This window comes from Seriola lalandi, unplaced genomic scaffold, assembly GCF_002814215.2.
Source record: "Seriola lalandi dorsalis isolate HSWRI2012SDOR001 ecotype SW California unplaced genomic scaffold, Sedor1 jcf7180002054139, whole genome shotgun sequence".
In the NCBI taxonomy this organism is placed as follows: domain Eukaryota; kingdom Metazoa; phylum Chordata; class Actinopteri; order Carangiformes; family Carangidae; genus Seriola; species Seriola lalandi.
Window position 1 is genome coordinate 70,224 of NW_019524692.1, and position 17,378 is coordinate 87,601.

A 17,378-nucleotide genomic window follows, 5' to 3' on the forward strand; every position below is an offset into this window, starting at 1 on the left:
CAAGTAATGTAAGAAAAACATAACAGATCGCTTTCCGTATAGCTCTACTTCCTTTTTCTTTTTTTAATCGCTATTTTTGTTGACTACATTCAACCGGATTTCAACCTACGATTTCACTGCCAAGCAACCACCTTTGGCTTTTAGCGATTAACGGTCTTTTTTTTTTTTTGAACAGTCACGTCAGGATTGAAAAAACTCTTTCAGGTAGGTCGTGACTTTCTTTACCTTGAACAACAACGGCAATTTTACATTTCTGTTAAACGGAGAAATTAATTTTCAGCACAAATTCAAATTAGTTTTAATTTTGGGCGGATTTAAAAGTTTCCCCCGTCGGACCGTTGGAATTGTTCTGACGGTTATCTCCTTCATGAAATCGACCGGAAACCTCAGTGTAACGCTCGTCCTTCAGTGTGTGTCAAGAAAAACCTGGTTCAACCTGTATTTCTACAGTATTTCACACTGCCACAGAAGACTTGAGCAAGGGCAACACTCACCTCTCTCCTGCGGGAGTGTTGAAGGGAGGTCTCGGGTTCCTGTAGTGCGATGGAGCAGCTTGAGGAGGACAGTGCAGTTCTCCAGCGCAGAGAAGGAGAAGAAGCGGAAGAGCAGCAGCCATCTGATCAGTCAGGTCAGGATGGGACGGAGGACCAGGAGAGACACACCCAGGGCCCAGAGCAGGACAGTGGTGAAGAGTGCGACACTGATCTGGAAACAGAGGGTAAGTTAAAATGACCGTGTTGTCCAGTAATAATCGGATGCCCCCTCACCTCTTCTCCAGGGTATCATCTGAAGGTCTTGAAAAGTATTTTAAAAAGCAGTGATTTCAGTTTCCTAAAAAATGCCAGATTGTATTAAAAAGTCTTAAGCTAATAAATATTTCTTTCTAGCCTTGCTGCAAAATCTCCAGCACCAATGTTCAAGACCTCAAATGTTATGTAAAATTCATATGTGGACAGTAAACAGTAAATACGATATTTTTACATCCATCCTTACACTGCTGTTTATCCAGGTCAGTTGTTGGAATTATTGTTATATATCCTTTTTTCTGTTTTGTCCCACTTCCTTTCAGATGCCACAGACAAGAGACAGAGTTTGTCCTGTGCAGAGGTGTACCTGCAGGCCTGCCAGCGGATAGGGACCGCTCCTATTCCCTCCTTCCTCCGTCACTTGAGTGAAGCCAACCTCAACCTGAACCACTATAGTGTGGGACCTTTGGGGGCCAAAGCTCTGGCCATAGCTCTGCAAGTAGGGGCCCCTCAGTCCTTTCATCTAGAAATCAAGATACTCACTTTAATGAAAAAATGTGTTCAATGATCACCAAAATTGATGGCTGTGGTATTTATAAGCTAAGGATATGTTTGGCCTTGAGGCAAGGGGAGGTTGATTCATTTAGTTTCTAATTTTCTAAATGTTCCATACATTTTATAACTGACCGAGAAAAACAGATGTAGAGAGAAATGGGATTTGACATTTACTTCTCAAATGTTAAGTATTTCCTGTCATTCGTTTAATGTTATTTTGGTTTTTACTATTTTCGTGTTTTAGATGAACAAAAACATCACCAACCTTGAGCTGGAGGACTGCCTACTAAAAGCACAGGGGACACGCTATCTGATGGAGATGCTTCAGACAAACATCACCATTCAAAGTCTGGTAACTGTTCTAAAAGTATCACATCAGCTCTGAAAAACCTGTCTGTTATTTACAAGTTGAGTAAAGATATAATCCTCTCAAAACCAGAGCTCATCTGCAAGAGTAATGGTATCTTTTTTCTTTTTTTTTTTTTTTAAATGAGTCCATCTAGATTACACTGGTTTTGTTTTTTTGTCTCAAAAATGACTTAATGTCTTTACTTCAGAATCTTTCCAACAACCAGCTGCACCTTGAAGGAGCAGACATCATCTCCAAAATGCTGTCGGACAACTATTACATCAAATCCCTCAAACTCTCAGGTGCTCAGCAAAGTCTTTTACCTCTCAAGATTTTTTTTTTTGTAGAGCTTTGCATAGAGAGTAGAGTTTAACAATGCAAGTGAGCTTTTTTGAACTAGTAATTCAGTTATTTTTCTCTTTATTCCCCAAGGAAATTATTTTGACGATCCTGCTGCTAAATACTTTGCAGATGCTTTAAAGGTCAGTCTAAAGAACTGAATGTTGGATCCATGTGGTGAATGAGTATTTTAACACCTACACATTTCTCACGTTCACATGATAAATCAAACACCTGTCATATATAAATGTGCATTAATATTTTCTGTCTTATCTTACAGGGTGACTATGTGATCAAAGAACTGGACCTCAGTCACAACAAGTTTTATGCCACAGGAGGAGAACACCTCGGTCATATGTTAGGTACAGGAGTCTGGTTTTACTGAGACTGTCATTGCAGAGACTTATTCCTTTGAATGAATATACAAAGACTTAAGACCTAATTAATGTGGAACTAATGCAAACAACACACAGATATTACACATGAAAGACCAACTGAATTCTTTTCACTTTTTCTGTAAGAAAACAAACTATTCTAACTATTTACATTTTTCAAAGGAGGGTACAACTGTTTTGGGACTGTCAACTTTCTTGGTGCGTTGCTGAAAGTAGAACTCCAGACTCCAGTGTAGCCTGCATGCACTGACAGAGGGAATTTGTTCCTACTTATCTATAGTCTGACTGTTTAACCTATGAATGTTGATACACAGAATTTTCCCTTCGCTCCCTTCATTTTGCCACATAATGAAAGCTGTCAAAAGGTAACCATTTAAGCCCTCACACACACACATATATAAATATATGTATAGACTGTGGGTGTAGGTGTGTACACTGATTTCTCAGCAAAAATGAATCAGTTTGACTTTAAAAAAACTTAATATATAGTTTTTGGGTTAAAATGTCAAACATATTGTGACCTTTTAAATTTGTTTCCCCTTTCTTTAAGCCACAAATGTCGGTATTGAGGTCCTAAATCTAAACTGGAATTGCATTCGCATGAATGGTGCGGTAGCTTTGTGCGCTGGGCTGAAGGTGACAAACACAACACACTCACACACAAACCTTCGGTGTGTACTTAATGATGTGTTTCGTAACAAATCCGTGTGTCACTCACACTTCTCTTACCTCAGGTAAACTCGACTCTGAAGGAGTTGCATCTGTTGGGGAACGGTTTCAGTCACATTGAGGCAGAGTCACTGGGTCAAGCACTGAAACAAAACAGCACGCTGGAGCTGCTGGACCTCAGCTGTAACCGGATACGTGATGAGGATGTGCCACTGCTTTGCCACGGTCTGGCCCTCAACGACACTCTCAGGGTCCTCAAGGTGAACACTTGTATTAGCACTGGTGACGTGAAACTTTTTGCACTCCGAGAAACTGTAGATTCACCTGTGCTAAATGTAACGTTTTGAGTGTGTGTGTATGTTTTGTTCAGCTCTCCCAAAACCCTATGACAGAAGTCGGAGCTCTGACGCTGCTCCAAACAGTTAAAAACTCAAAATCAGCACTGGAGGGGATCGATATTTCTGTAAGTGCTGCAAAACAAATATTAGCTCAGCATATGAGTAGTATAAATATGTGTTTTTCTAAGCTACTAACGTGCCTGTGTATATGTGAGAGCAGACAGTGTTTGTGTGTGAGGCCTTTGTGGAGCTGCTGGAAGGGGCCCATCAGAGGCGTCCGGCTATGGATGTCCGCTACAGGGTCGGGAGCTCTGTCAGCAGGAACTTAGCTGCCCTCAAGGTCTTTCAGGTCAGTGGTCTGGAGGAGAGAGAAACTTGGAAAGGTGGAAATGAACAAAACATCGAATGTTTATGTTCACCATCTTATAAAAAAGTAAATTGTGCCTTCTATCCTTTTTTATTTTTTTAAATGTATGACTTCTTAGGAAATCCCTACTTGTCTGTTATGTGCAACAGATGCTTGAGCAACAGTTTTATATAAAAAGGAACTGAAATGTTTTCAAATCTGAAATTTTTTTTTAATATATATATATATAGAAATTCTTCAAACAGCGAAATGAGAGCATCATGGATTTCTTCCAGGCTTTGGATAAAGAGGGAACCATGAAAGTCTCCACCGCTGCCTTCAGGAAGGCTGTAAAGGTCAGGCTGATAATCTCTCACACAGCACTGATAACGTCATTTACTAATATACACTATTAATTAATGGCGTAAATGTAACAAAGAAAATCGCTTAACTAAGCTGCAGTATTCAGATATTCACTCGTGTGGCTGTGCATTGGAGAAAATGAAGTTGTCCTGCGTGCAGGAAGCTAACATACCTCTGGATCAGCGACAGCTTAATTGGTTGGTCAAGAAGTTTGACAAGAAGTGCACGGCCACCATAATCTACAGGTTAGTCTGTGAACTGATGTATGTAGGATAATTATAATAGAGCTGACATCCAATATTTATCATGCAAAGCAAACAAATAAAGCGCTTGCTGGAAAAATCCATTTTGCTGGTTGACATGAGGTAAGTTGAGCTGGACCAGCCACCCACATAAAAAAAAACAACAAAAAAAATATGCTTCCACTGTGGTGTTGAACCATGCACATCGCTTCAGATCTATTCGCTCGGGTTTTGAAAAGCATGATAAATTTTGGATAGCACTTTGGTTAAGTGCGAAAACATGTTTTTTTGCAGAGTGTAAAAGTTCATTCTTGATCTTGGATAATTGTAGTTTAGACTGAGTGAATGATCTCAAGGTCTACTTATGAGCTTTTTCTCGAGCTTTCAACCACATCACGTCTCAGTCAGCACAGCTCAGTTGTTATGGAGGTGGGGGTTTTTGGTCAGGGTCAATTGAGGTTTCTCCCATAAGACTGTTTGAACACGCTAGTGCTTCAATCACTTAATAACTTCACACAAATCACCAATAAACATTTTCAGAAATTGTGTTGAATTTCAGACATTAATGTAATATCCAGGTTTCTCTTAGAGCTGTCCCTCTTTGTTGCAGTCAGATTGCTGAGCTGTCATAGATCCAGACGTACAGGATCCAGGATTTAACATAATACGAGACCTCTTTGAATAATAGTTTAAGCATGTTATTTTGATGTTCTTCTTCATATGCTATAAATATTGCTTTACAAAACCACTAGCTGCTCCATTTTTGTCATACAACTCTCACAACAGCACAATGTAAAATTTTGCGAAATATAGCAGCATTTATATGAAGGAGAAGCTGACATCACAAACCAAGTGGTATTGTGCACAACTGACAGGTGTACCCTAACAGCAGCTTCCTGTGACGTCAGCGACCCCCCCCCCCCTTCTTCTCCCACTGTAGTTCTTACCTCAACCCAATTCTGTCCAGTGTGAATACTTGAACCTCTGACACCAACCAGCTGCACCCACCTCAGCACTGCCAGCTGTGTCTGCGGCTGGGCCACAGGGTCCTCTGCCTCATTCTCCCCATCCAAAAATAATCTTCTGGTATGACAACAGAACAAGAGGAGGAAGAAAAAGAGAGCTGGCGTCCATATCAAAGGACCGAGAGGAGAGAAAGAATAGGGCCAGATGCAAGCTAGTTGTTTCGCCACATCGGTTAGCTTTGAATGAACTGGCCTGTAAAGGAAACAGCACAATTATGAATATGCATGTGCAGCATTACTTATGCAAGCCCCGCGGAGTGGGATTATTAAGGGTGTGCTGATGAATTGTCTCAAGGTGTGATATCCAACAGAACAATCTGTTTCAGTCAGGTGGCTCCAGTGGTAACCACAGAGGAGACAATGACATGACGCACCGTCTCACCTGCACACATTCTGTGTATCTTGTGAAAGCGGCTTAACACGATGATATTATGGGTCATCAGGACAGGGATAACCTTTTTAAACCAACAGCCCGTTTCAGTTATAAGCATTTATTAATTTTTATTTTCAGTTCTTAGAGGACTTTAATATCACCACTGTGCAGTATATCTAAAGAGACGTAATAAAGAAGTCTAATCAGGTACATGTGGAATTTTTTGGTTTGTTCCAGATGAAAGTTAATCATTACGCAGTGATAACAGATGCCCAGCTGTAAAATAAATTACATACTTGATAAAGTCCTTGTTCATTGATTCCACAGCAGTAACTACACCCTCTGGTGTAGGAGATGTGTCACAGTCACTGTCAACAAAAGCAAGGCAAATTTATCCGTATAGCACATTATCATACACAGACGTCATTCAGTGTGTTTAACAGAAATAAAAGAAGCACAGAAATAGAAGCAAAAAGCATCATAAAAACAGTATAAAAACAGAATATTACATAAAGTGAAAAATTAAAGATTAGATGAAGGCATTGGAGAATAGAGCAGTTTTTAGCTTCTTTTTAAAGCCAGTTACAGTCTGGGCAGATTTGATCTCCATTGGGAGCTGGTTCCAGCACTACCAATCACTTGGTGCCTCTTTCATTTCATTATTCTTTGTACATGCATGTGACTTATATCCAAGTCACAGGCTTCGACAGTGGAATGTGGTTGTTGAAGGAAACGCCACCAGATTCAATTAATGTGAAACCGAGTATTCCCTTTAGCACTAAAGACTTGACATGAAAAATCCCACTTCCATTCCAGCCTTATGGCTTCACAGATTTGATTATATCCCTTTGAGCTGTATCAGCTCAGTGACTGATAAGATAGTAGCACTAATCATTAGTAGAATATTTGCTGTGTGGCCCTGTGAAAGATGTACAAGACTAAATTCAGATCCATTCCAGTGTTTCAATACTTCAGCACAAACAGTTATTTAAACACTAAAAAATGTAGCTTTGCCAAACTATAAAGATTTACCTTATTTAAAAGTTACTGGTATTTTTGAACAACTGTTTCTGTGGAAATACACACAGAAGCTACATTGTGTTCATCATCAGGTTTAGACTGATTTGTCCATTGTCATAACCATTAGTAATATATGGATGCAGAAACTACAACAGGATTTTAGAATAGGTTGCATACAAGAGCTGTGCATTTGACAATATGTGTGAAGATGTTCAGCTACATGAAGAGTACTTTTCATGCTCTAAAACTTTAAAGGGTGTACTCAACTATTTTAAAGTAAAAGTGTTTGAGGATAAAAAATAAAAAATGGCACACTTTCCAATTGGACAAAAATATAATTCTTAACATAATGACATTCATATAATTAGCTTATTTAAAAAGAGAAAAAAAATAACTGAATAATTTAGGTAAATTATCTCTCTGATGTGGCTTAATGAAAACAAACAGCTAGCTGCCAATGTCTAATGGGCCATCTTTCATGTGAATGGACACAAAGACTTAAAACCCACATCTTATTGAGCAGTCCAATTGGAAATTCACAGATTTGGCCAAATTTTGAAGACGAAACAAAAACCTGCCAACAAACCCTTCAGATATCTATGCACCCACTGGCACACGCTGCCAATTAACATGATCTCGAAAGCGCTAATGGAATCTTGAGCGGTAATAAAAGTAAATAATTAAATTAAAGGAACCCTTGTATCATTGTTTGCTGTGTTCAGGCCCATTAGGACCTCCAGTATTCTCATGGTAATCTAATGTTTGGGTTTTTTGTCTTCTCATAATGAATTCTGTGTTTTTCCTCCAAACACCGTTGCTCAGACATTTGTGTAGGTGCTGGCAGAGAAACAAAGACGTACATTAGGAGCCATTGTGCCCTGTGATTATTAAAGTAAACAGAAATACTGAAGGGGTATCATACACAGCTGCACACACTTGAGCCCGTGTTTGTGAAGTGGGAGAAAGGGCCAAGCAACCCTTAAGACTTTGTCAGAGATAATCCCATTATTTGGAGCTTCTCAAGAGCCGAGCGGTAGGCCGGCTAATGAGGCTTTGAAGATCAGTCTCTGGCGTAGAATTCATCTGCAGCAGAGAGTTTGGGAGCAAAATAGATTTGGCACGAGATAAAATGCTTCAGCCAACATCGACCGTGAAGACGTTCCCTGCCTCAGCCTTGTGTTTTTATTTTGCCGTCGTCAGATTTCTAAATTCTTTTCAAAAAGAAATTCTGTTCTGAGCTTAGATGAAATGTGTAGTCAACAATTTCTCAGGTGCAGTGTATGCTTGGCATTACATGCATCATCATAGGGCTGCAAATAACAATTAGTAATCAGATTATCAATTGATTGATCTATGGAATTTCAGAAAATAGGTAAAAATGCCCATTGTAGTTTCCCAGAGGCAGATGTGACATCTCGTCTTGTTTTGCTCAAACAACAGTTGAAAAACCAAAGGGATTCAATTTACGATTATACAGAAACTAAGGCAGGAACATTTTGGTACTTCTGCTTGAAACTTACCTTAAACAGTTAATCAGTTATTATCAAAATTGTTGCAGGATTCATCTATTGACAGAAACTTAAATCGACTAATAGTTTCAGGGCTAGAGAATCATTGGTGGACTAATGACAATGCAGCATGTAGGTATGTGAAGAAAATGTGCAAGACCAGTTTTAGTACATAAAACTCTTGAGATGTTTAATGTTTAAAATTGTTTCTTTAAATAGATACAAGTATTTTATATATAGGATAGCACAATGAAAATTTCAACAATGGAGCTTAACATAAAAATATGCTGCCAAATTGTGCGTTTTGAACATACCTCCCAACATATTGCCCATGAAGTAACAACATACTGTATCTATATGTTAGAAAACAAAGTGTTTGGTTTGTGTTTTGTACATTTTCTGCTAATGAGTGATTTTACTTGTGTCTTTTTACCAGTATTTTTAGACGTTGACTGCCTGACAACAGCGAGAAAGGTTTAAAAAAAAAAAAGTCAAAGTGATAGGACATGAATGAGTGTGTGAAAGTAGGACTATAACTGAACTGAGTCACCTCACACATGCCCATCAGATAGCTGACATGGATTTAAATGCATGGCGCTGACACACACGTGTTCCACTCAAGACCTGGTTTCCTGTTCGCTGAGTCTTTTTTTCCAGACTGAAGCCAGTAACAATGACCAGAGGCAAACCAAAGAAATCTTTCAGTCTTGTGTTGACATTAAAACATCTTGAACTAATTGGAGTGAGCTCTGCTTTGCCCCGCTGTGGAAAAAGTGGCTCACAAGCACCGACTAACAAGCAGGGGAGAAAGTCTTGCAGTCAACAGTTGCCTGGAAAAGCCATTTGTGTTTCATGATTACTGTGACAAGGATGCAGCGAGTGTTTATCTACTGCTTCATGTCCATCTGAAGAGCACATGCTTATAATAAAAACACCCATATACGAGTTATCCACATTTTTCTGCCTGTGTCTGCCAATTTTTGTCCTAAGACATGTAAGTTAAATGTGACTCGTCTCTTTAATAAATCCAAATGTAGCCAAACATTTACAGACAGAAGATACTGAGCCTTGTTTGCTTTTCTAATTTAGTAAAAGGCAGATGCTTCAAATCACTCTCTACAGATAGCACTACATGTATAAGCCCCATATGAGTGTTGGAACACAACCTCAGTATCCCCCTGCAGTGGGACTGAACAGTTAAAAAGACAACAATAGTTATGTGAGTGGTTTTGTGCGACTTGTGCGTGTTTTTGTGTTGTGGAGTCCATTTTCTGCAGCTGATCTATTACATACAGACACATTACATGTCCAGAAGCAGAACGCGTGGATCTTCCACCACAGCTTTTATCTTGCGTAAGAAAGTGACTGCTTCTCTACCGTCAACGAGTCGGTGGTCGTACGTCAGTGCCACATACATCATGGGCCGGATCTCAACCTGCCAAAGCACAAAGCAGTTCAACTGTTTACTCACGTCTGAGTGCATCAGGTTTGGAAAACAAGTAGATCGTTTCAGTATGTTTAATCATTGCCTGTCCAAGCAGATATAAATGATTAATTCTTGCACAACTTTTTTTTTTTTCGATTTTATAATCATCTGACATTTAATAATTTGTGTAAGATGAGCAAACTTAGATTTCATACCTCATCTTTTGCACCAGTAAAACTTTTGCTAACCGAGTAGATTATCTCTTCGCTGTTTTCCTAGTCACACAACATCTGTATTTATGGACGAATAACTCTCACCTCGCCATTCATGGCCACAGGTCGGTCGAAGATGCCATGCATGCCCAGGATGGCAGACTGGGGGGGGTTGATGATGGGTGTACCAAACATGGAGCCAAACACACCACCATTGCTGATGGTGAAGGTGCCTCCATCCATATCTTCGACAGCAAGCTCATTATTACGAGCCTGAGGTGCACAACACAAATGATTTTCTCATTTTATGATAAAAGTATATAGGCACCGATTTTATACTGAATTGCGTAGCAGTGTCAAGATTAAAAAAAGAATACAACCATCTTAGGATGCTGGTTACCACCTATAGCACAACGCATTTTACCTTTTCTCCCAGTGCGTTAATGGCTTTCTCGATGTCAGTGAAGTTCATGGTCTCAACATTACGGATCACTGGTACAACAAGCCCCTAGAGAAATACATGTCGTTCACATGCAGTCAATGTTACTCAGCCTTTAACAGCAACAGTTTTTACACACAAATGTAAAGTCTTAAAGAGTCAAAAGTCGTACCTTTGGAGTTGCCACAGCAACACTAATGTCCACATAATCCCTGTAGATGATCTCTTTGGTTGTGTCATCAATAACTAGTAAAAACATTTAGAGGGTAAAGTTTAGTAAAACAAAAATATAAAAACTATAGTATTTGGCTACAAACACTATACTTTAAAAAGCTCAATTTCAAGCAAATGAAAAAACACTGGAAGCGGGTCTGCATCGTCTTACCAGCATTGACAGCAGGTTGTTCAGTCAGGGCGTGAGCTGCAGCCTTCACAAACGCCGACATAAAACCCAGTTTGATGCTGTGCTTCTTCAAGAAAGCATCCTTATGGATTTTCCTCATGTCCTGAATGTTGCTGAAACAAAGTTGATGACACGTTAGAGATTTTTTAGTGAGGAAACATCTTTATAAAAAAGTACCTTCAGTCAAATAATTCCTATGATCACATGCGACACTGGTGTGCAAACACTTATGCCGTGAAATGTGGATCAGGTTCTTTTGTACTGAGGCTTGTAATCCTGACGGGGTAGGGTTGTGAATATGATGGGGAAAGTTGGAGTAATCTTTTCAGGAGCTGCCGTGTCTCACCTCATGTCCACCTCATTGAAGGTGGTCAGCATGGCGCAGGTGTTCTGAGCCTCCTTCAGCCTCTGAGCGATCCTCAGCCTCATACGGTTCATCTTCACCTGGTCAGCAGGAAAACAAAAAGTTCTGTGAACCATCGTCTTTGCCTTGTTGGTAGGCCATGACAAAAACTTTGTTAGTTCCTATGTGTGTTACCCTGTTTTCTCCTCTGCCTCCTGCTGTTGGAGGAGCTGCTGCTGGAGCTGCAGGAGTGGGTTTGACGGCAGAAACTACACAAAGAGAAAGGCAGGGAAACGCAATTTCAGATACATACATATACACATATAATAAATACATAAAAACTGTAGATTCATATGATAAGAGTAGGAAACACACCAGGTTTAGCTGGGGCAGCCTGAGGTGGCACTGGGGGCATGGCTGTGGGGGTTGAAGCTGGAGTAGGTGGAGGTGGTGGAGGAGGAGGGGCTGAAGCTGCCGCAGCTGGTGCCTCTGCAGCCGGGGAGGGAGCAGCTTTAGCAGCAGCAGCTGAGGAGGCAAGAGTAAAACAAGTCACAACTGAATTGATTCTGTAGCACCGAGCATCAAAAATGAGCTGAAAAATCTTTTAAATCATTACAGTGTTAGTTTTACATTGTATTTTATTAAAGCGAGGCACAGCTCTTCGTGTATCTACACTGCTACAATATTATGAAAAAATGTTGAAATGCCTATTTACTCAAGTCAGTGAATTATCAAAACTGTATTGTTTTGGTAATGGTACTACTGACTGACAAAAACTGACAGATATACTGGCACCAGAATAGAGAAACAGCACCGAGTTCTTCTAGATCATTATAAGTGATGAAATGATCAATGATGTTCAACTAAGCACACCTCCTTTCCGGAGTTTGAAGAGCGGCGTTCCTCCTTCTACCTTCCCTCCATCGGGCACCAGTAGTTCCTCAATTACACCAGCTGCTGGAGCCGGGACTTGTACAGAAGTCTGGAAATAGAAAATACACAAGTTTTGCAAAGATTTTTTTTCTTATCCTGTTTAAGTAAAAAAAAAAAAATCATACAAATAATTTTAGGTTGATGTTTCTTGTTCATACCTTGTCAGTCTCAATTTCACACACCACCTCATCTTCTGTCACTGAGTCACCCACAGCTAAAATAAAAACAATGAAGGAGTGTGTTTTTCATGTGCAGAAATGTGAATACTTTCAACATCTGGCTCACCGATAATACAATATAGGAGACAAACACCCGTGTAATATCATCATATCAATCATATGTTGACAAATACCAACCTTTCTCCCACCTCACATCCCCCTCTGTAACAGATTCTGCGAATGCAGGAGTTTTGACTGTGACTACTTCTTCCCCTGTACAAAGACAAAAACAACTATAAGTTACTATAAGTTGAACAATGAGTTAAGTTCAATACAAAATGTTGAGAGCTATTGCAGTACATACTGTGAACAGCAGATGTCTTGAAGTATCTGATGTGGAAGACATTTGCCGATGATGGAAATTCACCTCTAAATGTCAAGAAAACAAACTATTACTTTTATTTCCAGACTAATTCTAATTCAACAAATGACTTGAGATGCAATGCAATTAAAGCTAATTAATCTTTTATTTTTTTATGTTTAGTCCACAAGTCAGAAAATAGTGAAAATGCCCATCACAATCACAAAAAGCTCACAACAATCCATAGATAATCAATTAAGAATTATATAAAACAGAGAAAAGCAGCATTAGAACAATTAATTGATTATTTGATTCAGCACTAAATAACTTTGTTAATAAGCACACACAATAATGACCAACATTATAATGTACAGATGTAGATGTACAGCTCAGTTTATGATATGATGAATAAAAAAAGAAGGATATCTCACTGACAGTGCATCATTGAGCGTTCTACAGATGAAAGGTTTACTGAAGGACAATCAAAGACAAACATCAAAATAGGAGGGAGCACTTACAGCTGAGAATTCCTGTAAACTAGCCGGCTGCAGACAGAGAGGCCTTAAAGGTAAAAAGAGAAGAAAGAAGAAAAAAAAAAAATCAACAAAAGCTGCAACGACTGCTTCTGCTGAGCCTCGCACATGAGATGAGTGGAGTTCTCTGAAAGCTGCAGTTAACCACTTGTGGGCTCCTCAGGCATCTCAACCATTGAATAAGCATTACTGATTCTGCTTTGGATGACCCACTCGTAGCGCTTGTTTATTCATGAGCAACAGAATAAAGACAGCTGTCTTGGAGGCTCTCAACCCCAGCTAAAAGGACTGGTCTACGTAGTTAGTATAGAGGCATACTTACCTGATACACTTTGCCGGACCAGCAAATTGTTGGCCTGAACAGATAAAATTTGAAAAAGAAAAAAAAAAAAATTAGTTTAACCAGTATTTATGTGTATTTGTGTTTTTGAATTTTATCTGGCTTTGTACTGAAGGCTGTTAAAATTACATTAGTGTCATTTAAATCAATTACCCTCCCCTAACTGTCAAAGGTGAGCCTCAAACCAAAACCTGCTTTTCTCTTCACCTGAACACTGACGTTAAACAGCTAAATGTTTTGAGCCTACTTAATCTGCCGTGGCACTGCGACCTTGGTTAGTTTGATTGTAAACAGACAAGCCTAAGCTGTAAGTCTTCTAAAGAGATTCACCAGTAAATGTGGATTGTGGAGACAAAAAAAAAAAACAAACACTTCTGTGTACCCTCAACTTGCAGTTCAAACAGTTTTCTACAGTGTTATATAGCAGAGGTGGACTACATTGCCTGAAACAACATCAATATACAAATCAATACACTACAATCTGCTAACTAAAAATTTGTCACAAGAGGAAATGCATCAAGATCTGTGTGGCTTACCAACTCAACTCAAACTTTCCTGGGGGGAAACCCTGATTCATCGCCATGAATCAAAGGGCAACGAGTGATGAAGTATATCTGAATAACTCACACCACCGATTACTGTAAGGATGTAGGGAGAGACATCCACCACATAAACAACTTTACTTTTCTAAAATGTCTGATGAACAATCATTTGCCTCTTCTTAATGGGAAGGAAGTCTGATATCCCTTTGTAGCTTTGACTTTGAGGTAAAACACTGGATTTTCCAATGCTAGCTGCTGGTTAGGGTTAACGGTGCTGCGTTGCTGTATGTGATGAGTCATGTGTGAAGTTATTTTGAGGGCTGGGCCTCAAGTTCCCGCTGTTCTTACACTGATGTTTGTCAAGTGGAGTTACTTAGCACTCTAACCAAAACATACTGATGTGGGATGCCAGAAGAGGGCGGATTTTGGACCCAATCATCCACAATACAGCAACGCGTGTGCAGACATGTAGCCAACCAACCACTTGACTTTCTATTATTCTTACTTTATAGAACAACTAGTGTTGATTGCGCACCATGAAGGCCATCACACTGACTGATGAACCACCAGTGTATTTGGTTTAATTTTGAACTCACTCTTCTTGCATTAACTTTTTCAATGTGTTCCAAATGAGGACCTGCCTCAGTCAAAACTCCAGATGAATTCCTGCACATATTCAAAAATCTTTTGTACCATTACATACACTGGCAAGTTAATAGATAACCTAGCTGAAAGTAATTCAGCCTAACACACCTGCCTCGAAAGAAATTAAACCGTCAGTAATCCTACCTTCTACATACACGACTACAACGATTGTTTGGTCAGATGATCAAAAGTAGTTTTTAAATAAAAAATGCAAGACGAATCATTGGTTCGAGTTTCTCAAACTAAACTAAACGATAATGAAAATAATCATAAGTTGCCACCCTTATTATACACTCAGTTGCCAGTTCATTAGGTACAAAGTGCTCAGACTAATGAAGTATAATACAACTGCCCTGCAATAAATCCTACCTTCATTTTACATAGGTGTTGATTCAACTTTATGATCATTTATAAGGCAGCAGATTGTGATGCTATTGAATTGTGCAGCACTTTAATGATAGGTATTTCTACTATTTTGTCCGATTTATTTAAATCAGTGAGGGTAGGCCAAGTAACTGAAACACCTCACTGTATAATTCAGTAGAATTCAACAGCGTCACAAACAGCAGCCTAAAAAATGATCATTGAGTTGAATCAATAAGTCTGGTGACTGACTGTATCCCAGCGTGGACTTAAAATCCGCATAATGGAACACAATACAACAGCACAGCCAACTACAGCCTCTAATATGACTTTAGTTGAATTAACATAAAATAAATGTTTACACTCTTGACAAAAACTGAACCTTGCAACTTCATTTAAACAAGTATTCACTGCAGAGCTGTTGTATTATACTGCATTAGTTTTAACCAAGTGCATAACTGAGTGTACTTCTACCATCCATAATCAGCTGGCAACACTAACACCAGGGAGAAGAACAAATCAAGTCCGGAAGATACAAGTCATTACTTTGGTGATCATGTTTCAGTTTCGTTACCTGCTCACAGCACTGAAAAGACAGCTGAACTTGTGAGGGCAAAGCCATAATGCCCCCTCGCTGCACATACATGTCTAACATGACATGGGCTATTTCTGTCAGGTCGCCTCAACCACACGAAACCATAACATACTAACATTAGCCTGCCATGACTGGGGTGTGTCGTGTCAAGCCTGTCACTGAGAAATACAAAATAAAAAAGACTATAATTATTGCTAGCTAACAAGGGACAGAAGGTCTACTCTCCTAGCTTGTTAGCTAGCCGGTTTGTTGTGAAATGCCGGTTAAAGCTAACATTAAGTTTGGTATTTACAACAATCTTGAAATAAAAGTCGATATTCACTAGTCAGGTAGTTAATGGGAAACTGTTCTCAGCTTCTTGACTGACCTGAGCTGCTTCTGAAACTGTCACTGTCTGTCTGTCCTTGGTAGCTGAGGCCCTGCTTCACAACAAGCTAACGTCTGCGGTACGCTACTAAACAACCATCTGTGTCTTATTATAATCAGCGGGGTCCGTCTCAGAGTAAACACCCGGGCTCACGTCAATGATTTTTTTTCAAACCTACCTGGCTCACCGCTGACAGGGAACGGCCAAGCGTCCGGTACACACATCGAGATCGTGATAACATAGCGATAGCTGGCGGCTGTGCCTGTTGTGTGACAGCCGAGGAAGAAGCGGTGTCCGGACGCTCGATGCTCACAGGCACGGGGGCGGTCCCACTGGAAGAAACCACTGCGGCTTGGCGGGAGGGGGCACGGCGGGGTACCGACCGGTGGGAGCTGAGATAAAGGTAAAAACCATCATTTACCACGAACTACAACGTGACAAATAATGTGAATGGGGTGAAATAATAGAGAATTTTCCACATGATAACATAATAAAATGTACTCATCGATAATAGGACTGTACCATTGCCTGCATTAGGGGAGTCATCTATACTTTTAAAAGCCTTTCAAAAAAAAAAAAGTTACATAACAGACACAACCACACAAAAAGTAAGAAACTGTGTACAATTTAATTTAAGCATTTATTCCTCAGTCAGTTAATTAACGGTTGGCCTCAGATGTTATTATTATAATATGATTATGTGGCAGGTAGGGATGGGATAGGTTGGCATGTTTGACCACACCTCCTGGTTTCTGAAGAGGCTCTCATCTGGACCAGTACAAATAACTGAGTCATTTCTCCTCCTGCAAGTTCCAGACCTGCAGCCTCCTCTGGTCCTCTCCGACAGGCAACAGGTAGGTTATCTATAAGTTCCTTAAACTGTAGCCGGTGTGTTTAATGTCTCAGCTACATGTTATATTTTCTCTCAAGATGTCTAATTTAAACTTTGATTTTAATTCTGAATCTTAAATCGAGTCAATCTGAAATTGTATTTTAGCTGAAAGAAATAATGAAAGTGACACATTTGTGAAGCAATTTACACCACTGATACAGAAAGTAACAGAAAGCGAAAAAATTGTTTCTTTTCTAGCTGTGCAAAGATCTGCTAAGTGCAGTGCATCAAAGGCTCTATTCACATCTAAAATGTATTGAAAAACTAAATTGTTTGTTAAATATTTTAAATATGAAACGTGTTCAATTCACTTGAATATACTTGTAATGAAAAGAAACATAGAATAGAAAAAGAGGTATGGAGGTAAAGAGGTATGATATTTATTTTATTATTTTTTATATACTTATTTGAAAAGCAATTCAAATCCTTGTACAAAAAATAGATCTTTGCTAGTGTGACATTTCAAACAATTCAAGGAAGCAATGCTATTTTTAATTTCTTACATCACCTGCATTATATAATTAATGATTGTGTTTTTTTCACAGTTGTCTTTTTTTT

General features: G+C 39.3%; 2 protein-coding genes across 2 annotated transcripts; one reads left to right on the top strand and one right to left on the bottom strand.

The window, feature by feature from the left end:
* The first annotated feature begins 543 nt into the window (after window positions 1-543).
* LOC111653022 (uncharacterized) lies at window positions 544-4,439 on the top strand. The gene is made up of 12 exons (XM_087173246.1): window positions 544-718; window positions 1,070-1,245; window positions 1,546-1,653; window positions 1,859-1,952; window positions 2,083-2,132; window positions 2,270-2,351; window positions 2,935-3,020; window positions 3,119-3,313; window positions 3,424-3,516; window positions 3,612-3,740; window positions 3,989-4,093; window positions 4,260-4,439. The coding sequence occupies exons 1-12, from the start codon at window positions 544-546 to the stop codon at window positions 4,374-4,376; spliced, it is 1,410 nt and encodes a 469-aa protein (XP_087029372.1). The 3' UTR covers window positions 4,377-4,439.
* A 3,992-nt stretch (window positions 4,440-8,431) lies between these two features.
* On the bottom strand, window positions 8,432-16,250 carry LOC111653039 (dihydrolipoyllysine-residue succinyltransferase component of 2-oxoglutarate dehydrogenase complex, mitochondrial-like). Its single transcript, XM_023403490.2, has 15 exons — window positions 16,107-16,250; window positions 13,399-13,432; window positions 13,062-13,104; window positions 12,547-12,611; window positions 12,381-12,455; window positions 12,183-12,238; window positions 11,965-12,073; window positions 11,467-11,616; window positions 11,287-11,360; window positions 11,095-11,192; window positions 10,731-10,861; window positions 10,518-10,591; window positions 10,331-10,414; window positions 10,012-10,179; window positions 8,432-9,703 (listed from the first exon to the last, which is right to left on the bottom strand). The coding sequence occupies exons 1-15, from the start codon at window positions 16,167-16,169 to the stop codon at window positions 9,569-9,571; spliced, it is 1,359 nt and encodes a 452-aa protein (XP_023259258.1). The 5' UTR covers window positions 16,170-16,250; the 3' UTR covers window positions 8,432-9,568.
* Window positions 16,251-17,378: the final 1,128 nt, after the last annotated feature.

What these genes read in the sequence shown, in the direction of transcription:
- LOC111653022 (XM_087173246.1), top strand. Translation starts at nt 544, where the DNA reads ATGGAGCAGCTTGAGGAGGACAGTGCAGTTCTCCAGCGCAGAGAAGGA. An exon ending in CAAATCCCTCAAACTCTCAG is followed by an intron (nt 1,953 to 2,082) that starts GTGCTCAGCAAA and finishes TTATTCCCCAAG; the next exon opens with GAAATTATTTTGACGATCCT. An exon ending in CTTTGTGCGCTGGGCTGAAG is followed by an intron (nt 3,021 to 3,118) that starts GTGACAAACACA and finishes CTCTTACCTCAG; the next exon opens with GTAAACTCGACTCTGAAGGA.
- LOC111653039 (XM_023403490.2), bottom strand. Translation starts at nt 16,169, where the DNA reads ATGTTATCACGATCTCGATGTGTGTACCGGACGCTTGGCCGTTCCCTG. An exon ending in CCCTGTCAGCGGTGAGCCAG is followed by an intron (nt 13,433 to 16,106) that starts GTAGGTTTGAAA and finishes TTATCTGTTCAG; the next exon opens with GCCAACAATTTGCTGGTCCG. An exon ending in GTTTACAGGAATTCTCAGCT is followed by an intron (nt 12,612 to 13,061) that starts GTAAGTGCTCCC and finishes CTTGACATTTAG; the next exon opens with AGGTGAATTTCCATCATCGG.